The sequence below is a fragment of the Lissotriton vulgaris genome, chromosome 8 (assembly GCF_964263255.1).
Source record: "Lissotriton vulgaris chromosome 8, aLisVul1.2, whole genome shotgun sequence".
Taxonomy (NCBI): Eukaryota; Metazoa; Chordata; class Amphibia; order Caudata; family Salamandridae; genus Lissotriton; species Lissotriton vulgaris.
In genome coordinates, this window is record NC_141696.1 from 1,117,201,025 (window position 1) to 1,117,221,238 (window position 20,214).

The 20,214-nt window shown below is 51.1% G+C and overlaps 1 protein-coding gene across 1 annotated transcript in view; it reads left to right on the plus strand.

The window, feature by feature from the left end:
• Positions 1–20,214, plus strand: part of NAA16 (N-alpha-acetyltransferase 16, NatA auxiliary subunit) — a 772,708-nt gene that overhangs the window by 581,883 nt on the left and 170,611 nt on the right. The window contains exon 15 of the mRNA XM_086934938.1: positions 9,579–9,772. Within this exon, the coding sequence (XP_086791064.1) occupies positions 9,579–9,772 (194 nt within the window). The remainder of the gene's footprint in view (positions 1–9,578; positions 9,773–20,214) is intronic.

The window sequence follows — 20,214 nt, forward strand, 5'->3', positions numbered from 1 at the left end:
AGACACTGCATGCAGTATAGATAAGACACCTCTACAGCAGGCCTTACAACCCTAGGGCAGAGTGCCCTGTACTAAATGTGTGGGCATATATGTGTGAGTAGATACGCACCTGTGATGTCCAAGTCGATTCTTGGACATTACAAGTGGACAGGCTAGCCATTTTGAGGACATGTGCTGGACACTGGTGCTTGCGTGTTCCCCCAGCTACATGATGGCTTCTCTGAAACTAGAGATGTTTGGTATCAAACATCTCGTATTAATCAGCCCACATTAAATCCAGAGATGTACTTATTAGTACAAGCACCCAGAGGGCATCTTACAGGTACCCCTGAAAACCTACCGACTACCTGTGTACTGGCTGATTGGTACAGACCAGCCTGCCACCACAGACTCGTTTCTGACCCCCCTGCAGGTGAGAGCCCATGCTCTCTGAGGGCTGGAACAATGCTTGCTCCGGCTGAAGGTGTTAGCCATTCTGCTTGAAGGAGGTGACAAGTTATCAACATATCAAGACAGGTGTCTTCAAATGCCTCTGCCACCTTTGATGTGTGACTTAAGGCTTCCCGTCTCAGGGTAAATACCACCTCCTCTCCTGGGCCCATTTTGAGCAGGATAGTTGGGAAAATTAGTCGGGAGTTGTTCCCTTCTCAGGCTAGGACCACCCTCAAGGTCGGCTATCTTAAGTGAACATAGCGTAAAGAATTCCATCATCTTAGTTTTTTTGCAAAATTAGGCTCTCTTGGTCAGGGTTATGCCCATGGCCCACAGAAAGTGGTCCTATAGAGGGTGTAGATACCCTAAAAGTAGGTAGTCCATTGGCTGCTATCTTTCACTCCCTGTAACACCCCTAAAGTGAGTAGGTGGCACACGATACCAGAAACTGAGATTCAAGCGATCAAGAAGAGAAGGAAATCAGATGGCCACAAGAAAAAGTGAGAAGTAAAGACTTCTGTGGACTTTGGCACCTAGCCTTGCCTGCTAAACTAAGTCTCGACAATCGCGAACCAGCGATTTGTCCTACAGCTGAACTCCTGCCAAGAACCCTGGTGGGTTGCCATCACTTCGCAAATAACCAGCAATCTCCCTTGGAATAGAGGACCTTACTTCCCTGCAGCACTAAAACACAATTCCAGTCTGCCAGGTTACCACTCTCCAGCCAGCCTGACGCAGCAGCTCCCCTGGAAAGCCTCAAGGTCAGATCTGTAACCACCACCAAGTGAGGGGACACCAGGACTGACCGGAGCCGCACAGAACCAATACCTGGGGTTCCAGACACCTTGCAACAAGCAGAGACTGTGAGAGTCCAGTAGGGACTCCAACGACTCCAAGACAAAGCAGCCGTCGAAGAACACCAGCACTGCAGAGACCCACTTCCAAAGTGGCCCAGCTGTTGATTTGTCCACCATCAACTGGCGAGACCGATGACCGCAAGGCTCCAGGACACACACAGCCCAGCTGACCTCTTTGCTCTGCTCTTCTTAGTGGCATTTATTTATTATAGTCAGTATGTTCTGTAAAAGCTGGAGGTTCCATCAGTCCTTCCAAACAAATGTTCTTTGTTTATTCCAAAAGCACATTATATGAGCATGAGGAGGACATCATCTTTTATTTTTAATTTTTTATTTTTTATTTTAACTGCTTTTATTGATTTTAACATACTTTTCCATTACATTACACATACTCATGGGTACTGCCGTATCAACACAAATGAGTTTCTGTGTGCATACCTGCACCTTGCCCACCTTCATTTGTTGTACCCATGCTTTCTCACTGTGCATTCTTATTCGTTGGGAATGGTCAGTAGTTAAGTGTTCCAGGCGAGCTCACATTTGTATGACCCTTCCCCAGCATCAAAGGCTACAGTGAAGTGTACTTAAAAACAACTTATCTAACTCCCAGTATCTGCAGCAAGTATCATTAGTGCCCAGTGTGGAGCTCACGTTTTTATGAAAGCTCAGTAAAGAAAATGAAGAGAGACTAGTAACAATTGGTGGAGGCGGGACTAGCCACCCATTTATGATGACAACCCTGAATACCAGTTGGAGGTTTCAGCCCACCCAGCCGTGTTCTGCTCTGCATAATCATTGCTCAATGTCTAAGAAACTGTTTACCACTTCCATCCACTGTTCTGGCAATGGCTTTCTGTGAATGCCTCTTGCTTCCTTAGAGCGCAGTGCTATCCCTTCAGCTAGTGCCCATATCTCAACCTCTGCCTTCTGTCCCTTATGAGATGGCCATAATGATCTTACTGATAAACATGCTATAGGTTCTTCCTTGGTGTAATATATGAAACCAAGAACAACTTTGTCATTTTGTAAACCTATGTTAGAAATATCCCTGGTAAGCAAGTCTCCATTGCACCTAAGACATTGTATTGCATTTATTGTCTCGTTTTCCTGAGGGGATTCACGTACCATCCGCAAACACAGTGGACGGTTTGTAGTGCAGGCAGTAATCCTAATATGCATGATTTCTGCAACCATTGACCCTTGGCTGCTATATCCAAATTGTATGCTAAGTATGGGAAATCATCCATTACACTGTGATCTGTTCATGCCTGCTTTGAGACACTGCTTCTACCTGATAATGTACTATTGGTTGCATGTGTAGCTGTAGATAAATATGCTTTGAATCCTCCTAACATCTAGTGTTCGGCTCGACGTGTATAAAGTGTTTTTCTTTTAAGACGTTTTTTGAGTCACAAGGTGTAGTTACTCCTCCCATGAATTTTAATGCACATCGGCATCGTCTCCATAGTTAGGTTGTTTTCTTCCACTGTCTGGGTCGAACATGCTTCACTGGAGCTCTGAGTCAGCACTGCATGGCACTCTTCGTTGTGGCCTCTCCAGTTCTCTGCTCCTTGTAGCTCTCGAACAATCTTTTGGTACACCAACCTGCTTAGGTCTCGTGCCTAGCGTTTCAGTGCGCTGCAAGCGCGAGACCTCATGAAAGGTGTTCAGAAAGCTACCCACATGCTCCTGCGTGTGGTTTTGCTTTCCCCCTCGGACATTGGCTTGCCGCTGCTTTTTAAAAAAAAAAAGTAAACAGCACGCGATTGGGCAAAGGTGGGCGCATGTCCCACCTTTGCTCCGCCCATTCCCGTCTGTGACCAGCACGCGCATCAGCTTGCGGCACAGACGACAGGCTCCCTGGCCCCTGCTCCTCTGTGGTGAGCGCGCACTACTGATTTTTTTTTCAATAGCGATCACTTTTGATATCGCTTTCAGTCCCGCTTTTCAGAAACTGAAGATGTTATCAGATTAAAGGGTGAGTGGGGGCTGACACAGACACAATGTGCTTCTTTCTATCTGCCTAGCCCAGTGTATGCACAAACGCCATTTCACTGAAATACAAAGTGTATTGCTGCTAGTGATGGTGTAATGGGCGTTGCATTTGCTGTGCCCTTCAGTGTATTACAATCTTTGCTAATGCAAGCAGAGTTGTCTGTGTCGTGCTCACTGTTCCCAGTTATTTTAAACAAAGATTTGAGTTTAATCACATGTTTTATACATTAACAACCTTACTTATGACTTCCTTTTTCTTATTTTGTATGCGTTTTTCGACTTAGGTTTGTGTCTATAAAAATTAGCTGTGACTGAAAGTTTTCCACATTTGTTACAAAAAATGCATGATCGCGGTTGGTTTAGATTGTATGCATGTTTAGTTAGGTTTCTTACGCTTCTTTTGCACTTCAAGCCGAATGTCTCCAAGCTCTGCAAATGTTGGTGGCCGTGCGAAAGTTGCTGTATTGACAACACTGAAAGCGATGCTATTCGCAATAATGTAGGCGTCTGTAGACTGGCCCTGGTCGTCGTTAAGCCACACACACACAGAGAACTTGCTCAAGGGGTTAAAGAGGTAGTTAGTTTAGTGATTGTGATCTTATAAACCACTGATCCACCCAGTCCCTGACAGAAGGACAAGCAGGTAAAATTAAGTGTCCATGTTTTTTGTTGAACACATTCTCTTACAATCCACCTTCATTTACACAGACTTAAAGGGAGCAGTGCTTTGGGTGGGCAGGTACTAACTAGTACTAAGCATCTGCACAACTTTATTTTAACTGTGAGAGTTCCTGCATATCTCAGTAGTAGGCTCTATACTTCGAATGGGAAACTACCAGCACTTCTCATTAGGAAACAGGTACTCGGGTATAGTGAATACTTTCACTTATATGTTCCCATTTCATGCGCGAAAACGGGTGTGGGAGTATTTGGACGGAAGGGTAAAGACTGAGCGTGACGTGCTTGGAACGACTCCAGTACCAAGCTTCATGCAAGGGCATCATCGTCTGGTTTATTTTAAACATTCAGAGCTCTCACTTTGCTTAGCTGATGCATGGAAGGCGTGAGACAACACAGGAACCTATCAACAAGCATTTGCAATGCAATAGGTCTCGCATTATTAAAGTTTGAGCTATTGGTGTTGCATTATTTAGCCATGCCAATAGCTCAAACTTTATTAATGCGAGACCTATTGCATTGCAAATGCTTGTTTCATTCAGTTGTAGTCACTTCATCTGAGCTACATCTTTGGGTTCGTTGTCGCCTTGCAAGAGGTGTATTTCATAGAGTCTTGCATGTAAGAATCTGAGTGCCATAATGGAAAAGATACCTTTTTGCTACTGCCCACATTGCCATTCCAGGTACTCATGCCCAGATCACCACACAGTCTGCAACATTTTCCTGTCCCCGGAGCATAACTAGGCCTTCTGCTCTGCTTGCCTAGTCTTCCACTCCAAAAAGGCATTGGGAATCGTCATGATCGTCGACTCACCCGCACCCATGGAGCAACTTTGAGACGACGATACACCGACATCTTCGGGGACGATGTCGAAGAGGCAGGACGTGGTCGAAGTTGTAATGATTGCAATCTTTAGTCCAGAATAAGATTTGCCCTCAGACCTTAAGGTTTATGAAAATCAGCCCACACCGGGACAGCATCAGAAGTCAAATGCTGTGAATACTAGTTCACTCCAGGCTACTCACCACCCCTCCGGAGGTCAAACACCCAGCCCACTATTGGGTACCCAGCCTTCTGGGCCGAGGACCCACGGGGATTCAACATCTGATCTGACGGACACCCCGGAGACCAGATTGCGCTCAACGTTGAAAACTGTCTCAAGGCCAAAACAGCCCTTGGCGCCCAGTCGGCCTTCCACACCAGACTCAGAGCTGGCAATTCTTCAATGCCTTCAGGAGGAGCTGCACTCATGACAGCAAGTACTGTTTACTCATCACTCAAATGGAGAAAATCACTGCAAAGCTTCCACCACTGGTGCAGGAGTCTCTCCCTCGTAAGAGGAAGTTGACCTTTGAGGAGCAACTAGCATTGGAGCCCCTTCTAACTCCAAATCTCAAGAAGTGTCAAGATGCCCCCATGGCCTGCTCCTCCAATTCTTCCTCCTCGTTCTCTACCTCTTCCTCCTCAGGGCTTCCCCTACTACTACGTACCCTGCCTCCTTCCCCGGAAGGGGCTACACGTTACTTCTGTGGGAAGGGGAGCCCTTAAATCCTTATGACTCTATCTATGATACATAGATCCGATATAATCCATGGGATGATTATGGGATTGTCCACCCAGGTGACAAAGACCCGACCTCTACCCTGCTAAATCGTGCCCTCCTGACAATATCACCTCGTATCACGAGGCAATTCACAGGGCAGCCAACTTTCACAAGGTGGACCTACACACCATTCTAGAAGAGGAGGAATTCCTGGTGGAAATCCACACTCTGCATACCACCCAATTTTTGCCTATACTTAAGGGATTTCTTAAACCTATGCAAAGGGTCTTTAGCGATCCAGTTCAGACCAGAGTTGTCACCTTGAGGATTGGCAAGAAATATATGCCCTCACCCTCTGACCTACCCTACATTAGAAGCCAGCTCTTGCCAGACCCTGATGGTGCAAGCCACAAGTAAACAGGCAAATGCCCAAAGTGCTGAGGATGCCCAGGTGTGTGAAAAAGACAGTAAAAAGATTGATGCAGCAGGAAAAAGGTTTGACTCACAATCTGCAACTCACTGGCATATCTCCAACTCCATAGGGTTGTTGGCGAGTTATAACCCTGCCCAGTGGGACGAAATGGGGGACCTAAATCAACATCTCCCAGACCAATAGAAGCACAGGGCACAGGAGATTGTAGCTGAAGGGCAAACAATCACCAACACCACCATCATGTGTGTACTTGATCCAGCAAACACTTCTACTAGGAGCTTAAATTCCAGCATCTTAATCCACATGCGTGTTGGCTCCGTATCCCTGGCTTTGAGCTCCCTGTGTTCTTCCCACAGCCAGGCTCAGTAGTAAAGAGAGCCCTTCACACACTGGTTGTAAAGACGACCTTCATGTACTAAGTTAACAGGACCAAGTTAACAGGACCAAATCATTTAGGAAAACACAACAGTTATTAGTCACCTACTCTAGAAAGTGCCATTTCAAAAGCAGTGGTAGCTCGCTGGCTAATCAAGTCCATTCAAACCTGCTTACCTATGACCAAAAGACAACTCTACCAAGGCTGCATTCTACACATAAAAAAGCAGCCTCTATGGCCTTTCTAGGTAAGTTCCCAATAGCTAATATCTGTAAAGCAGCAACGTAGATATCACCACGCACGTTCACCAAACACTACTGCATGGCTGTCTACGAAAACCGTCCCAAGTGGACCAGGCTGCACTATGAACACTTTTCCAATCCTCTATCTAGCCACCATTTTGTGGGATACCTGCTTTGCGTTCTAGATAGAGCATATGTATCTACAGATACATATGACATGAATGGAAAATTTTACTAACTCTTGAAGTATTTGTTTGTGGCATGTAATGCTGCTGATTCATATGTGCAAATCCTCCTCCACAGAAGCTTTCAGTTGTTGCAGATAACTTTCTTACCTTTTCCCCATGCATGATTATCATTGTGCATTTTCTTGCTCCATCATTATCTTCCCCCGCCATGCGTGAAACAATCTGATTATGAAGCCAATGCCCATGCACATTACCATCAATGGGAAGAGTCACTAGACCTTGCAACTCAAAAGACTTCTTAGAAGGAAAACAAGTTTCTTATGTCCAAGGCCAACTCTAGATGGCAGGAGTATGAAGTGCATGTGAACCTACAGCACTATATGCCATGAACAGATGCTTACAGGGTAAGTAGCTTTTATCTTTCGTGTTAATGAGTTCCTTGTAATTGGGTATTAAGGAGTCTCATCTCAGTCCATATGGTTGTAAATAAATGGATTAGCTACCTGTCCATATTTTTCCAATCATTCAATGCAGTCTCTTGAGTTTTTTTTGTTGTTCTGTCTTCATAATGAGCTCTTGAAATCCACATAGTCCAAACTGCTGTTGAGTTTTTGTACATATGACCCAGAGGTAGATAAAAAACACTTGTGATAACTCGCTGTATAATTACCAGCTTCCTTTTGGTCATGTTATTGGCCCACATACTGTTCACTGTATATTGAGCACCATTGTATCACAAGCACTGTGCACTTTGTTAATATTCTTTTGGTTTCTTTTCTCAATCATGGCTAAATGCATTCATTACTGTTCCTTTGTGTAGATTCCCCTGTGTACACTTATATCTTGCAATGTAATTTGTGAATTTTCCAGGAAAATAAATTGTAGTGGATGCATTGTTTCTTTCGTAAAGGTCTGTATATATGCATGTTTTGGTTCTGCAATTCATCAGCAGTTTTTGATTACATTGCTTGGTTTGGCTCCCTGTATATTTAACTTCTATGATAGTCTTTTAAAGTGGATTAATATAAAGGAAGAAGTATACTTGATAATGTGTTTATTATCTATTATCATATTTTACTACCCTTCATTTATTCTTAGCCTAGTTCTTGATACTCTTTTCTTCTGTTTTCCCTATGTCTATTCCTGATGTCTGGTGCGGTGAACCAAAATAAATATATGAAACTTGTAATGAATTTGAGGCTAGGTGCATCTCTTTCTGTGATGATGCTGGTGCAGTTATGGATATGGAGTTTGCTGTACTATGAATGTTAAAAAATATTAGTACCTCAGTCTGATGCCTTTACTATAAATTGTACCTATCCAGTCTGACACATTGGGGATGCTTCTAAGATGAGTATTCTGCAGGGAGACAGAAAATCTTTATCTTAAAAAGGCAATTAATTTGCTCATAGACGGGGATTTCATGAAACTGCAAATTGTTCTTTCTGAAAAGTGTGAGTTTTAAAAATACCTTAAAAAAATGGGTATTTTTAGTCTGTCCTTAAGCGAATTTGCCTCACCAGTGCTTCACTTGCCTCCCGTTAGTGTAGCGCTGGTGAAAGAGCTATAGCATCTATAGACAAAGACACTTGTTTGTGCTAGGCAGTTAAAAGAGAGGTTCAAGAACGTGAATAGGAGGATTGAGAATAAAGTTCTAAAGCTCATAAGGTTATTTGCGAAATAAACACAGATGTAAAGAACCAATGTCAGAATAGTGTTTTTGGTCCAGCATCTTGGATTCCCTTTCCGGTGGAGCGGTAAGGGAGGCGATTTTGGAGGTGGAGGCTTGGACCAACATGCTCTCGGGGTGGGGTGTTGGAAAAGGAAAGTGAGGTTGTCCGGAGCCGGGCTATGGCGTTGGGCGATCATCCTGTCCACGGTAGCCCCTGTGTTGGGCCTAGACCAGGTGCCCAACAGGACTTCGGTGAGGGCCTCATTAAACGGCAACAGGGGCTCCAAAGAGCTCGCCGCAGGTTGAAGCACCTCAGTCAGGAGGTTAGTCCTGACCGCCACCCGAAGAAGCTCGAGGTTGAGAGCCTCGGCCGCCCTATGCAACACCACAGCGTATGACGCTACCTCCTCCATAGCCACAGTAGGAGGAGACAACATGCCAAGGTCGGGTGAAGTGTCAAGACCACACGCATCCCCCAGGTCCTCTCTCCAGTCCTGCTCGGTATCAAGCTGGTCACTTAAAGGGTCACCTGACCCCTCCCAGTCCTCCTCACCCTCCTCTGACTGCCAAACAGGCTGAAAATGGCCAGGATGGAACACAGGGGCAAAAGTACCCATTGGTGCCGGTGGGGGTGTAGTGAGGTCAGACTGCGCCGATCCGGATCTAGGCCTGGATCCTAGGGGCGTCTGGTTCGAGTCTAGTCTTTATTGCCCTTCACTGACGTCAGCTGTAAGGCCACCCTATTCATCACATTCTTTGGGATATTTTTCTGCGATTTTTCCTCCTTTTTTTGGCAGTTTAGGAAATATTATGGTTGCAATAATGTAGAAGGTTTGATGGTAGCAGTAACCTAAATTTGTAGAACTAGCTCCTACAAAACTGCAAGTACCATGGCAACCTTTCTCTAAAAAATAAAAGGTTACCTCAGAAACCAATATTGTCATGCTTTGTCGAGTGAAAAGTATTTATTAAAAGCGCTTTCTAGGTTTTCACTGCGGCAGATCTTTTTTTATTAACTACAGTGGGTAACACCCAATCTCCATTCCACCATTTTTCTTGTTCACATAAATGTATCAAAACTAATAAGTAAAACAGTAAAATGAAGTCTGAATTTTTTATGGATTTTCAGTAATGGATTTTGAATTTTGATGTGGTTTACAGAAAATCTTTCAGCAAAAGAACTTAAAAAGCTGATGAGCAAGCAAAGAAGGGCACAGAAGAAGGCAAAACTTGAAGAAGAGCGAAAGCATGCTGAAAGAGAACGGCTACAGAAAAATCAAAAGAAAAAAAGAGATGAGGAGGAGGAGGAAGCCAGTGGTCCTAGAGAAGAACTGGTCCCTGAAAAACTGGAAAGGGTATACTCAGTAGGACTTTCATTAAAAGATTATAATTATATTATTTATTATTCTCTCCTTTAAGTATTGTATAAATACCAATCATACTGTATTTGCCTACTTCTCCTACATCATGGGTGTCTGAATCTTTCTGTAACTGTTGACCATATTGGTATTTTATTTGTGTAGAATGGTCCAGTGCACTCCTATCTTCATAGCCCTCACTTTTTTGAGGACTCCTTACCAATAAAACTTTCATGTCTTCTTAATAGTATTTACTTCCTTCAAGAAACTCCTTCCACTACAGAGGATGAAGGAATATTTTACTTTCTGATGGATACTTCTAACTTCAGGTTCCTCAGCTTGGAATACTCCTCAGCGGTCCTACTGCAGCTTTTCTCCAGCAGTGACTCTATAGCTCCCCTGAAGTGACAGAGTGGAGTTGCATATAAGTGCAACTGGTGCATCCTGAAATCCGTTCCTTTATTTCCTCTGCTCTCTGATGACTTCTAAATCAAGTTCCTGAGTTTTCCAGGACATCTATCATGACGCTGTAGACTGAGGCTTTTGTTCAAATCTGTTTTTATTGTGAACACAGCGATAAGCCTACAACCCCGTATCGGGGCCGGCCGCGCAGAGAAAAGCCAGTAGGTATAACTAACCAGGGGAGGTAGAACCATTAACACAGCGCCCTGCCTACAACCCCCGGAGGGGGCCGGCCGCATGGCTTAGGGGAGAATATAGCAAGAGGCGGCCATATGCTGGCAATGTGTCGTTGTGCGGGGGAGGCGCGTATGTGAGGGAGAGCAATGGTGTCACATTTTCAAAGGCCCAACAGGGACCAAACTGCCCCAAAGAGGGGCGGAAGCCAGAGTGGCAAGCAGGAAAGAAGAAAGAGTCGGAAGAGGAGTGAGCAGTGGCGAGGCGGAGAGGGGTCAGAGGGGTGTGTCTGCGGTCGCCGATAGGAGATATAAAACGCAAACCAGCACTGGGGGAAGCGCCTAAGAGCCTAGTCTGCTCGGGTCAGCAGGGATGAGGGCGTCCTCGAACAATTGCAGAGCGCGAAGCCTGGGGGGCATGTGGCGGGCATAGCTGATGGAGCACAGGTGACGCACGAGAGGTTCCCACACTGCCTTGAAGCGTACCCCCCTCGATTGTATCCGCGCCGTGAGCAGCTCCATAGTCAGGACCTGCCAGAGGCGCACGAACCAGGATGCTATCGGCGGTGCCTCAGCCCGCTTCCAGTACAGAGCAATGAGTTGCTTGGCAGCGCCTAACATGTGAAGGGTGAGGATCCAGTCGCTGCGCGTGAGGGCCCTAAGTGTGGGGGGTCGAATGCCCAGCAGGAGCGTGCAAACCTCTTCAGGGAGGGGAAAACCCAACATCTTCTTAATGTGACTAAGGACCTCCTTCCAAAAGACAGCTAGGGTAGGGCACGACCACCAGATGTGTACGAAGTCACCAGTCGCAGTGCCACACCTCCAGCACAGCGGCGAGGAAGTGGGGAACATTTTGCTGAGTCTCAGGGGGGTGTAGTACCATTGCGTTAGCATCTTGTACGCGTTTTCCCTCTGCGGGATGCTGCGGTAGGTTTTGGGGATGTCGTTCCAGAGCCGAGTCCATTGAGATGGCGTGATATCAGCGCCAGTCGCCGATTGCCACTGCCTCTGGTAGGGATGCGCGGGCGGAGTGGTGGGGTGTTGCAGGATGTTGTAAATCTGGGAGATGAGCCGTTTCAGTCCCCCGAGGGAGCGTGCCAACTTCTCAAATGGAGTATATGCCCTGGTAGCAGCCTGATACATGTCGTCTCCCGAGATCCAGTGGCGCAGCTGCGCATACTGTAAGCTGGCGGTTAAAGGGAGGCTAAATTCTTCCCTGTAGTCCAGCCATGATTTGGGCGACCCACCAAGAAAAAGATCTCCTGCAACCCTGCAGTCTCCTTGTGTCCAGCTCTCGAAAGCTCGGGTCTGGGCAGCAGGGGGAAAGTGCGGGTTACCTGCAATGGGGGTGTGTGGAGAGGGGAACGTGGTTAGACCCTTGGACACTGCCACTCTGTCCCATACTTCAAGAACCGTCCTCGTGGGGACCGCCATATATGCACTTCTGGAACGCGCCACACGCGGTAACCAAGGCAGGTCCCATATGGTGCGCCCCGTGACCACTCGGTCCATGTGGAACCAGTGCTTATCGCTTTCGCGTGCACCCCATTCTATCACAAACCGGAGATGCGCCGCCCAATAGTAGTGGAGAAGATTCGGGCAGGCGAGGCCACCCCTGTCTCTCGGTTCCATGAGGACTTTCTGCGAGAACCGGGGTCGTTTGCCCCCCATATGAAGGACGTGAGGTCGCGTTGGAGGTTCCTGATGCAGTGAATCGGGATCGGGGTGGGGAGGCACTGGAAAACATACAGAATGCGGGGGAGGACCGACATCTTGACCGCATTGAGCCGCCCCAGCCAGGAAATCATCAAGGGTTTCCATTTCCGCAGGTCCGCCAGGACTTCCTTGCGGCAAGAGGCCCAGTTCCTCGAGGACCACGAGTCAAGGTGGGGTGTGAGGTCCAGACCCAGGTATTTAATGTGTTCATCCGCCCAACGGTAGGGCGTGACCCCCTTCAGGAAGGAGACCTCCTCCTCGGGGATGGTGAGGTTAAGCGCCCAAGATTTGGTGTGGTTAATTTTAAGGCCGGACGCCTGCTCAAACAGTGAGAGGACTTTGTGCACCGCTGGGAGGGAGACCCGAGGGTTCGTAAGAGTAAGAATCAGATCGTCCGCAAACAGCGCTACCTTGTTAGTGTGCCCCCCGTGGGGGATGCCATGAATGTCAGGAGCGCGCCTAATCAGCTCCGCCAGCGGCTCAACCGCTAGGGCGAACAGGAGCGGCGAAAGCGGGCATCCCTGCCTCGTGCCCCTGTGAATCGAGAGCGGCGATGTCAGTTGGCCGTTGACCCGAATTCTGGCCTGTGGCCCAAGGTAAGGGGCCATGCACCTGGAGATCATGTTAGGGCCAAGACCTAGTTTCTCGAGGACCGCCCGCAGGAAGGCCCAGTCGACCCGGTCGAAGGCCTTTTCTGCGTCCAGCGAGAGGAGGCATGCCAGGATTTTCCAATGGTGCACCTTTCCCACTAAGTGCGCCAGCCTGCGAACATTGTCGGCTCCCTGGCGGTCCCGTATAAATCCCACCTGGTCCGGGTTCACCAATCCCGGCATGTGCGGGTCCAGCCGTTTGGCCAGGATCTTAGTGTAGATCTTGAGATCGGTGTTAAGGAGGGCGATGGGGCGGTAGGAGGCACATAGGTCGGGATCCTTCCCAGGCTTGGGGATCAGGGCAATTTCCGCCAGGCCCATATCGGGGGACGGGCCAGTGGTGTCAGAGAAGGAGCTGTAGAGCCGCAGCAGATGCGGGCGGAGCTGGGTCAGGAACAGGCGATAGAAGGCCAACGGCGGGCCGTCCGGCCCCGGGGTTTTCCCCACGGGGAGGTCTTTGACAGCTTCCGTTATTTCCTCCTCCTGCAAGGGGCCCTCTAGCGTGGCTGCACACGCCGGGGACAGTGGAGACCCCTCGAAATCCGCGAGAACGGCCTCCCGTGCCTCCGCAGAGGTGGGCTCCTCAGCATACAGAGAGGAGTAGTAATCGACAAATGCGGCCTGCTTGGCCGTCTCAGAGGTGGCACAGGTGCCATCCTGCCGCTTGACATTGGCGATGTGGGCCCTAGCGGCACGTGCCCGCAGCCTGCCGGCCAGTAGGCGACCAACCTTGTCCCCTCCCTCGTAATATCGTTGCTTGAGCGCTAGCAGGGAGTGCTCCGCCTTGTTGGTGCGCAGGGTGCGGAGTTGCCCCCTGAGATTGGCGAGAGTTCTCTTTGTCGCCCGTGAAGGGGAGTCCCGGTCTCGGGCCTCCGCCAGCTTGATCTCGCTAGCCAGGTCGGTTTCCGTCTTGAACGCCTCCTTCCTCCGCGCCACCGCCAGGGAGGTGATGTGGCCCCGAATGGTGGCCTTGAAGGCATCCCAGACCGTGTGAAAGGGCAGGTCAGGGGTGTCGTTAACGGTGAAATACGAGTCTATGGCGTCACGGATGCTGGCGACGTCATCCGGGTCCCGAAGGACCCTCGGCGGGAGCACCCATCTGTGTTCACGAGTGGCACGGGCCAGGGGGTCCTGCAGCAAAAGCTCCACGTGAGCGTGGTCCGACAGGGAAATGTCGGATATAGCGGCAGCTAAGGAGTCTCGGGCCAATTCAAGGGAGGTGAAGAGATAGTCGATTCGGGAGTATGTCCGATGGGAATGTGAATAGAGGGAGTAGTCTCGGGCCCCCGGGTTGTGGTAGCGCCACACGTCCACGAGTCCCAGGTCTGTAAGCTGCGTTCTAAGGGTAGAGGACATTGCTCCCGCGCCGTTAAAGGGGGCTCCCGCACGATCTAGCTCGGGGTCCCAAACAAGATTGAAGTCTCCGCCCAGGATCACATTAGCGTCGCCCGATGGGAACTGATCCCGCAGAAGTGTCTGGAGGTACTTGTCCTGCGACTGGTTGGGCGCATACACACATCCTAGAGTGAACTGTGCACAGCCCATCTGTACCGTGGCTCGGAGGAAACGCCCGTCAGCGCTTATGAAGGGTTTCACGGATCCCCGCCTAATGCCAGCCCTGCAGAGGATTGCCACCCCGCTGTCTTGGTGTCAGAGGATGCCCAGAACTGTGTGGGGTATCTAGGGTGCCCCATGCGTTTGATGTCTCCCCTGAGAAGGTGTGTCTCCTGGAGGAGGATAATGTCAGGGGAGTGGTGTAGGAGGTAGCGCCATATCTGCTTCCGCTTGTTGGGGGAGTTGAGCCCTTTGACGTTGAGGGAGAGGACCTTCAAGGGTGTAGGGATGTTCGCTATCATAGCACTAAGGGGGAGTGGAGTCGCGCAAGACCCAGCCTAGCAGACCCCCCCGCAGACAGGACAGCGGCAGCCTCATCTCGCCTCCAGCGCGCCAACCCCCGCAGGACCCACCATGCCACCCCTCCGCAAGCGCGGGGAGAGAATAATAAGAGAGGGCTGTGTAAGAGAAAAGTAGGAAGAGGAGAGAGAGAAAAAAGAGAAAAGGCGCAGAGAAGAAACAGAACCAAAACAGGCCAACAGGGCCAGTGTACAGTGTCCCAGGTACCGGACATCCTCTACCCGAGGGTTTGGATGAACTCAGGAATGTCACTTCCTACGGGACAAAGGGAGGGAGCGGAGATCTGGGTAAGTGAAATGGAATCAAGTCGTCTCAGAGCCCATCCACCCCGCTGCCTCAAGGTAGTCCGGGGGTGCGTCGGGCCGTGGGGTCCACATGGTCTGTTCAGGCGCCCATGGGGCGCTGGGGCTCAGTGATGCGGTACATGGCCTGGAGGAGGCAAAGGGTGTCGTCCATTCCTTCTGACCCCCGCGGGGGGAGGGGGGGGGGGGGGGGGGGAAGCCACGGATGTGGCCCGCCAGTGAGAGGGGGGAGCCCCTCCCCCAAGAACAGTGGGGTTAGGTCACCATGGCGCATGAGGACAAATCAAAGTGCCCAGTGGGCGAGCGTGTGCTCAGGGTAGCTTGAGTCACAGTAGCAATGGTCAGCGGCCTTCCGGAGTCGAGGGGCGATCCCCACCCTCAGAGCCAGAAGCGAGAAGTTGGGAGGCCTGCTCCTCGCGGTCGCCCTCAAGGGAGCGGATGTGTGCGATGATGTCCTGCTTGGTCTGTGAGGCAGAGAGTGCGTCCACCGGAGGGGACCGTCGACGTTTGCGCACAGTGGACCATTCTGAGCGTGGAGGGGCCTTCTCCGAGTGGGGAGGGCGAGTTGGACTGTGATCCGGGGACTCCGGCATGCCTAGCAGTTGTGCCGCTTCTCGGTAGGACCTGAGTGCCCTGCGCTTGCCCTCCCACCTGAAGATGAGAGCAAAAGGATGGCCCCACTGATAAGAGATGTTGAGGGTCCGGAGCCTCTCTGTGATCGGGCGGAAGACCTTTCGTCTATGGAGTGTGGTGGGGGCTAAGTCCTGGAAGATCTGGATCTTGTGGCCTTCGTACCGCAGGTCCGGGTTGTCCCTAGCCACCTTCAAAATGGCCTCCTTCTCAGTGAAGTAATGGAGTCTGGTGACGATGTCGGGCAGGAGGCCCGCTTTTCCTCCCGCTCCAAAGACTCGGTGTGCGCGGTCGAGGCGCGGCGGGGGGGCGTCTTCCTCGCCCCACACCGCTTGCAGGAGCAGGGCCACATAGGCCATGGTATTAGTCCCCTCTTCTCCAAGTGGCACACCCCGTATGCGGAGGTTGTTGCGGCGTCCCCTGTTTTCCAGGTCCTCCTGCTTGATCTGGAGCTGGATATGTTGTTCTTCAAGGGTCGCCACTCTCTGCCAGATCTGCTCTAGGTCTTCGGTGCGGAAGTCGACCGTTTTTTCCAGGCCGTCGACCCGGTCGCCGAGGTCGGTGACTTCCTTGCGCAGTTCTTTGACGCAAGTGTGGACCTCCGTCCTGAGGGACCCAATCTCAGTCTTTAGATCAGCCATGAAGGAGGACATGAAGGCCTGTGTCACCGGTGGAGAGTCGGCTGGCGGTGGGGGTTTCCCCCCTGATGATGATGGGGGGCCCCCGGAGGATGATGGCGAGCCCGCCTTGCCCCACATGGAAGCCACTGATGCTCCTCTGGTCGTCGTGGGCGGGGGGTCCGGCTTGTTCCCCTTGCCGCGGATCATGGTCCACTCAGGGTGTCAAAGGGCAGTGGGGGGCAGGGTCAGTTACTGCGCACGGCCCCTGGTCTGTGGTGGGGGATATTCTGAGGGAGGCCGCGCTGGCGCCTCTGTGATCCAGCTGCCCGGGTCCCACGAGCAGGGGCTCAAGACCACGAGGTAGGAGATGGCGGTGCGCGCCGCGGCCCTCACAAGTCCGAAGCCGGATCAGCCCGCTGACAGAACGCGGGACGCACTCAAGCAGGAGAAGTCCAGGATGTGGAGGGGCCGCTGGAGCGGGGGTAGATGGCGCAGCCGCGGAGGCAAGGTAGCGTGTAGGCAGGGGAGGCGTCAGGGAGGTGATGGCAGCATGTGTTCCACGGCAGGCAGGGCCTGGGGCCTACAGGGCCTCCGATGGCTCGTGGCGTGGCGCAGTCTCCCGGTCCCGCCTGGGTCAGGGCCTACCCCCAGCGCGGCTCCCAGCCGGCCCCGCAGCAGCGGCCGAGGAGTGTCCAGGAGGGCCCCCCCGGGCGTCCCAGCGTCCCAGCAGCAAGAAGCCCAGTGTCAGGGGGTAGAAGATGGCGGAGGCCCCCGGGGTCCCTGTATGCTCGCGGCAGGGTCGTCCAATCTGTAGCCCACCAGGCTCGGCAGGGCTGGGCTGTAGCGGAGAGGCGGCCAGGGGATGTGTCCTGTAGAGCTGGGGCCCACCAAGGCTCAGGTCTCGCCAACACGCAGCGTCTGGTCCGCTCCCCAGACCGCTGCCTATGTGCCCAGGGCAGCAGGGAGCACTCAGGTAGGGGTCGTCTGCACGTGGGAGCCGGTCCTCCACCGAGGGGGGAAGATGGCGGGCAGACCAGCGAACGGGCCCGCTATCGCCGGGCCCCTCCGGGAAATGGCAGGGGGTGGGGGGGCGGCGCGCTGCAGCTCACCAGATGGGTCCAACGACGGGCGATGGAGCTGTGACCAGGGCTCGTGGGCAGGGGGCCGCCGGCGACCTCTCCGGTCTGGGCCTGCTGTTCCCGCCAAAGCCGGGGGCTCTCGTAGACGCGGCGTCCAGGCCGCCGCTGTGTGCCCCGCTGGTGGTAGCCTGGCTCCGGCAGCTTCGGCGCGTCTCAGCTGGTGACAGGCTGGTTCCGCTGATGGAGTGGAGCCGCAGGTGGGATCAGGGGTGCTCCGGAGCCTCACCCGGGTCGCAATGCCGGTTCTCTCCTTGGGAGCCAGTCCAGACGTCTCGGCAGCGGACCCCGCGGCAAGATGGCGGCCAGCGGCCGATCGCGGGGACCCCGGAGCTTAGCGCTGCGACCGCGTGATTTCTCACAGCCGCGGCTCGCCGCCAGGAAGGATCACTAGCAGTGTCGGCGGTGCACAGGGGGTCCCCAGGAGTGGATGCCCCCCGAAACTACGCTGAAACAGGCTTAATAGAGCAGCGGGGCGACGGAGCTCGCTCGAGACACGTCTGCTCACATCGCTGTCTTGGCCACGCCCCCAGACTGAGGCTTTTGAGAAGGCCATGCTGCAGTTTGGTGTGTTTCTGCTGCGCATTCGGGCCTCCATGAACTGGAGGGACTCCCAGTGTTGCCGTCAGCGGATCCTTCCTCAACAATTTCCGACCCCTTGGGATCCTCCTCGTGTCTCGTATCAACTCTAGTACAAGTTTACACTCTGGCTCAAAACCATGCACTTTGACCTTTCATGTTAACACCAGTACTGATGCCATCAGCTACAGAAGAGGATCTAGTGCTAATTCTGATGTTGAACACTGAACCGACTTTGGCTCAATCTCGACCAGTGTTGCACTATGAGATTAGAAAAGTGCAACTGGTTGTCATCCTTTGACCTGGCACCTCTTCCAGGGCAGACATGCTCTGACTCTGAACGAGGTACACCACAGGATGGAGGTGATGAGTGTGGGGATGGAGAGGGTTTTCTCCCCACTCATTATACAGATGACGATTTATTTCTCCCCTGAGGTAGGGTTTGACATACCACGTGGGTCACCAGTTGAAGAAAGTGGCTCCTTTGCGTGGTGGTCTGGAGGGCAGCTGAGTTCCTAGATTTACAACTGTTCTCAGTTGAGACCAAAAGAAATGTACATCCAGAAATGTTGTACCATGTGCCAGTTACATTTGAGCCTTTGCTACCTTATAACGAGGCCCTCATCAATACATTGATGGCCACTTGGTCAAAACACTGTTGAATATGCAGGTGGCCAGGCATTACAGACCGGCTCCTGGCGATCATGATTTTATTAAAAACCTCCTACTCCAGAGAGCCTTATGGTTCAGTTTTCAGCCAGTAAATTGATTCCCATTTCATCCCCTTCGACTCCTCCAAGTAGGGAGTCCGGGGGATTGAGGCTTTTGGCAAGTAAGTTTTCCTCTGTTAGTCTACCTTTGTGGTTGCTTAATGCTGTGTACCTGTTAGGTCACTAAATGCATGCCCTGTGGGACATGGCCAGCAAAAGACCTTCTGGCCTTCCTGACTCCGGTATTTCATGATGGACAGGATGCTGACAAATAGGTTATCTGCACTGAGCTAGATTCTACGGGGAGGGCAGTTGGGACCAGTGTTATGCTCCAATAAGAAAAACACATGGATGCGTGTCACGGGAATTCTGCTGATGTACAAGCCCCTCTAGTCAATATGCCTTTAATGGCTCATGTCTTTACAGTGAAAAGGCACATTCTCCCCTGGAGTAATTTAATTAATTTAGGTCCACGGCTTGCTCAATTGGTCTGTTGACCTCTGCCAAGCAGTTTCAACACCAGTTCTAAAAGTACATAGGCTATGCATCAGGGCTGATTTATGTATACAAACACCAGTAATCACAGCAGTCACCCCTTTCCTTTTTATAAAGTTCACCTTGCTCACAAAGCAAAGGCCAGCAGTGCCATCAGTACTCCTATTCTCCCTTCCCTGCTGCAACAGCCACCAAACCTCTTTAGTTTGCCCTAAGTGTCACATGTCCATCCATTGGAGGGCAGGAGCCAGTACTTCCTGGAGTGGCACTGCACCTACCATTCCAGTTGTGACCTCGGTACCCTCAAGTAGTTTAGAGTTGGGCTTACAAAATGTTAACCCTGCCTTTTCCTTTTGCCCAGCAAATATTCCCCCCACACCAGATAGTATTTCATAACAGTACCTGTCAATGCTTGTACTGGTGGTGCAATCGTTACTCTCCAAAGGTGCTATCAAGATGGTATCAGACTTTGAAAGAGGAGAGGTTTGTTACTCTAGCTATTTTTTTGTGCCTTCGTTGCGGGTCTCCTTTGTACCTTCGACAGTTGATGACCTTCTTGTGGAAGTATTAAGTCAAAATGCTCAAACTGACACAAATCCTGTCTGCCATGGTCTGCAACGACTAGATGGTGTCCTTGGACCTTTAGAAAGCACATTTTTATATACTCATCCTGCAGTCCAGAAAGTGTTACCTTAGGTTCAAGGTGTCTAGGAGCATTTACAATTTGCTCTGCTTCCTTTCAGCCTCACAAGCACCTCTTGGTGTTCCATGAAAGTGAATGCGATGGTTGTGACCCATTGTCTAACCTCAAGGGTACCACTCTTTCTGTACCTTGACGAATGTCTGTTGAAGGTGAGCTTGCAACTGTTAGTCGTAGACCATCTCCATTCAACTTATAACCTCCTTACATCATTACGGTTGGAGCGTCAGGACATTTCCCTGATTTGCAACCACCTGGCAGAATCCCTGAATGCCACAGTGAATGAGTTTAGCATGTGAAGTCTGGCAGATCACGAGTGCTGTCTATTTTCCGAGGTCGCAAAGGGCATCTT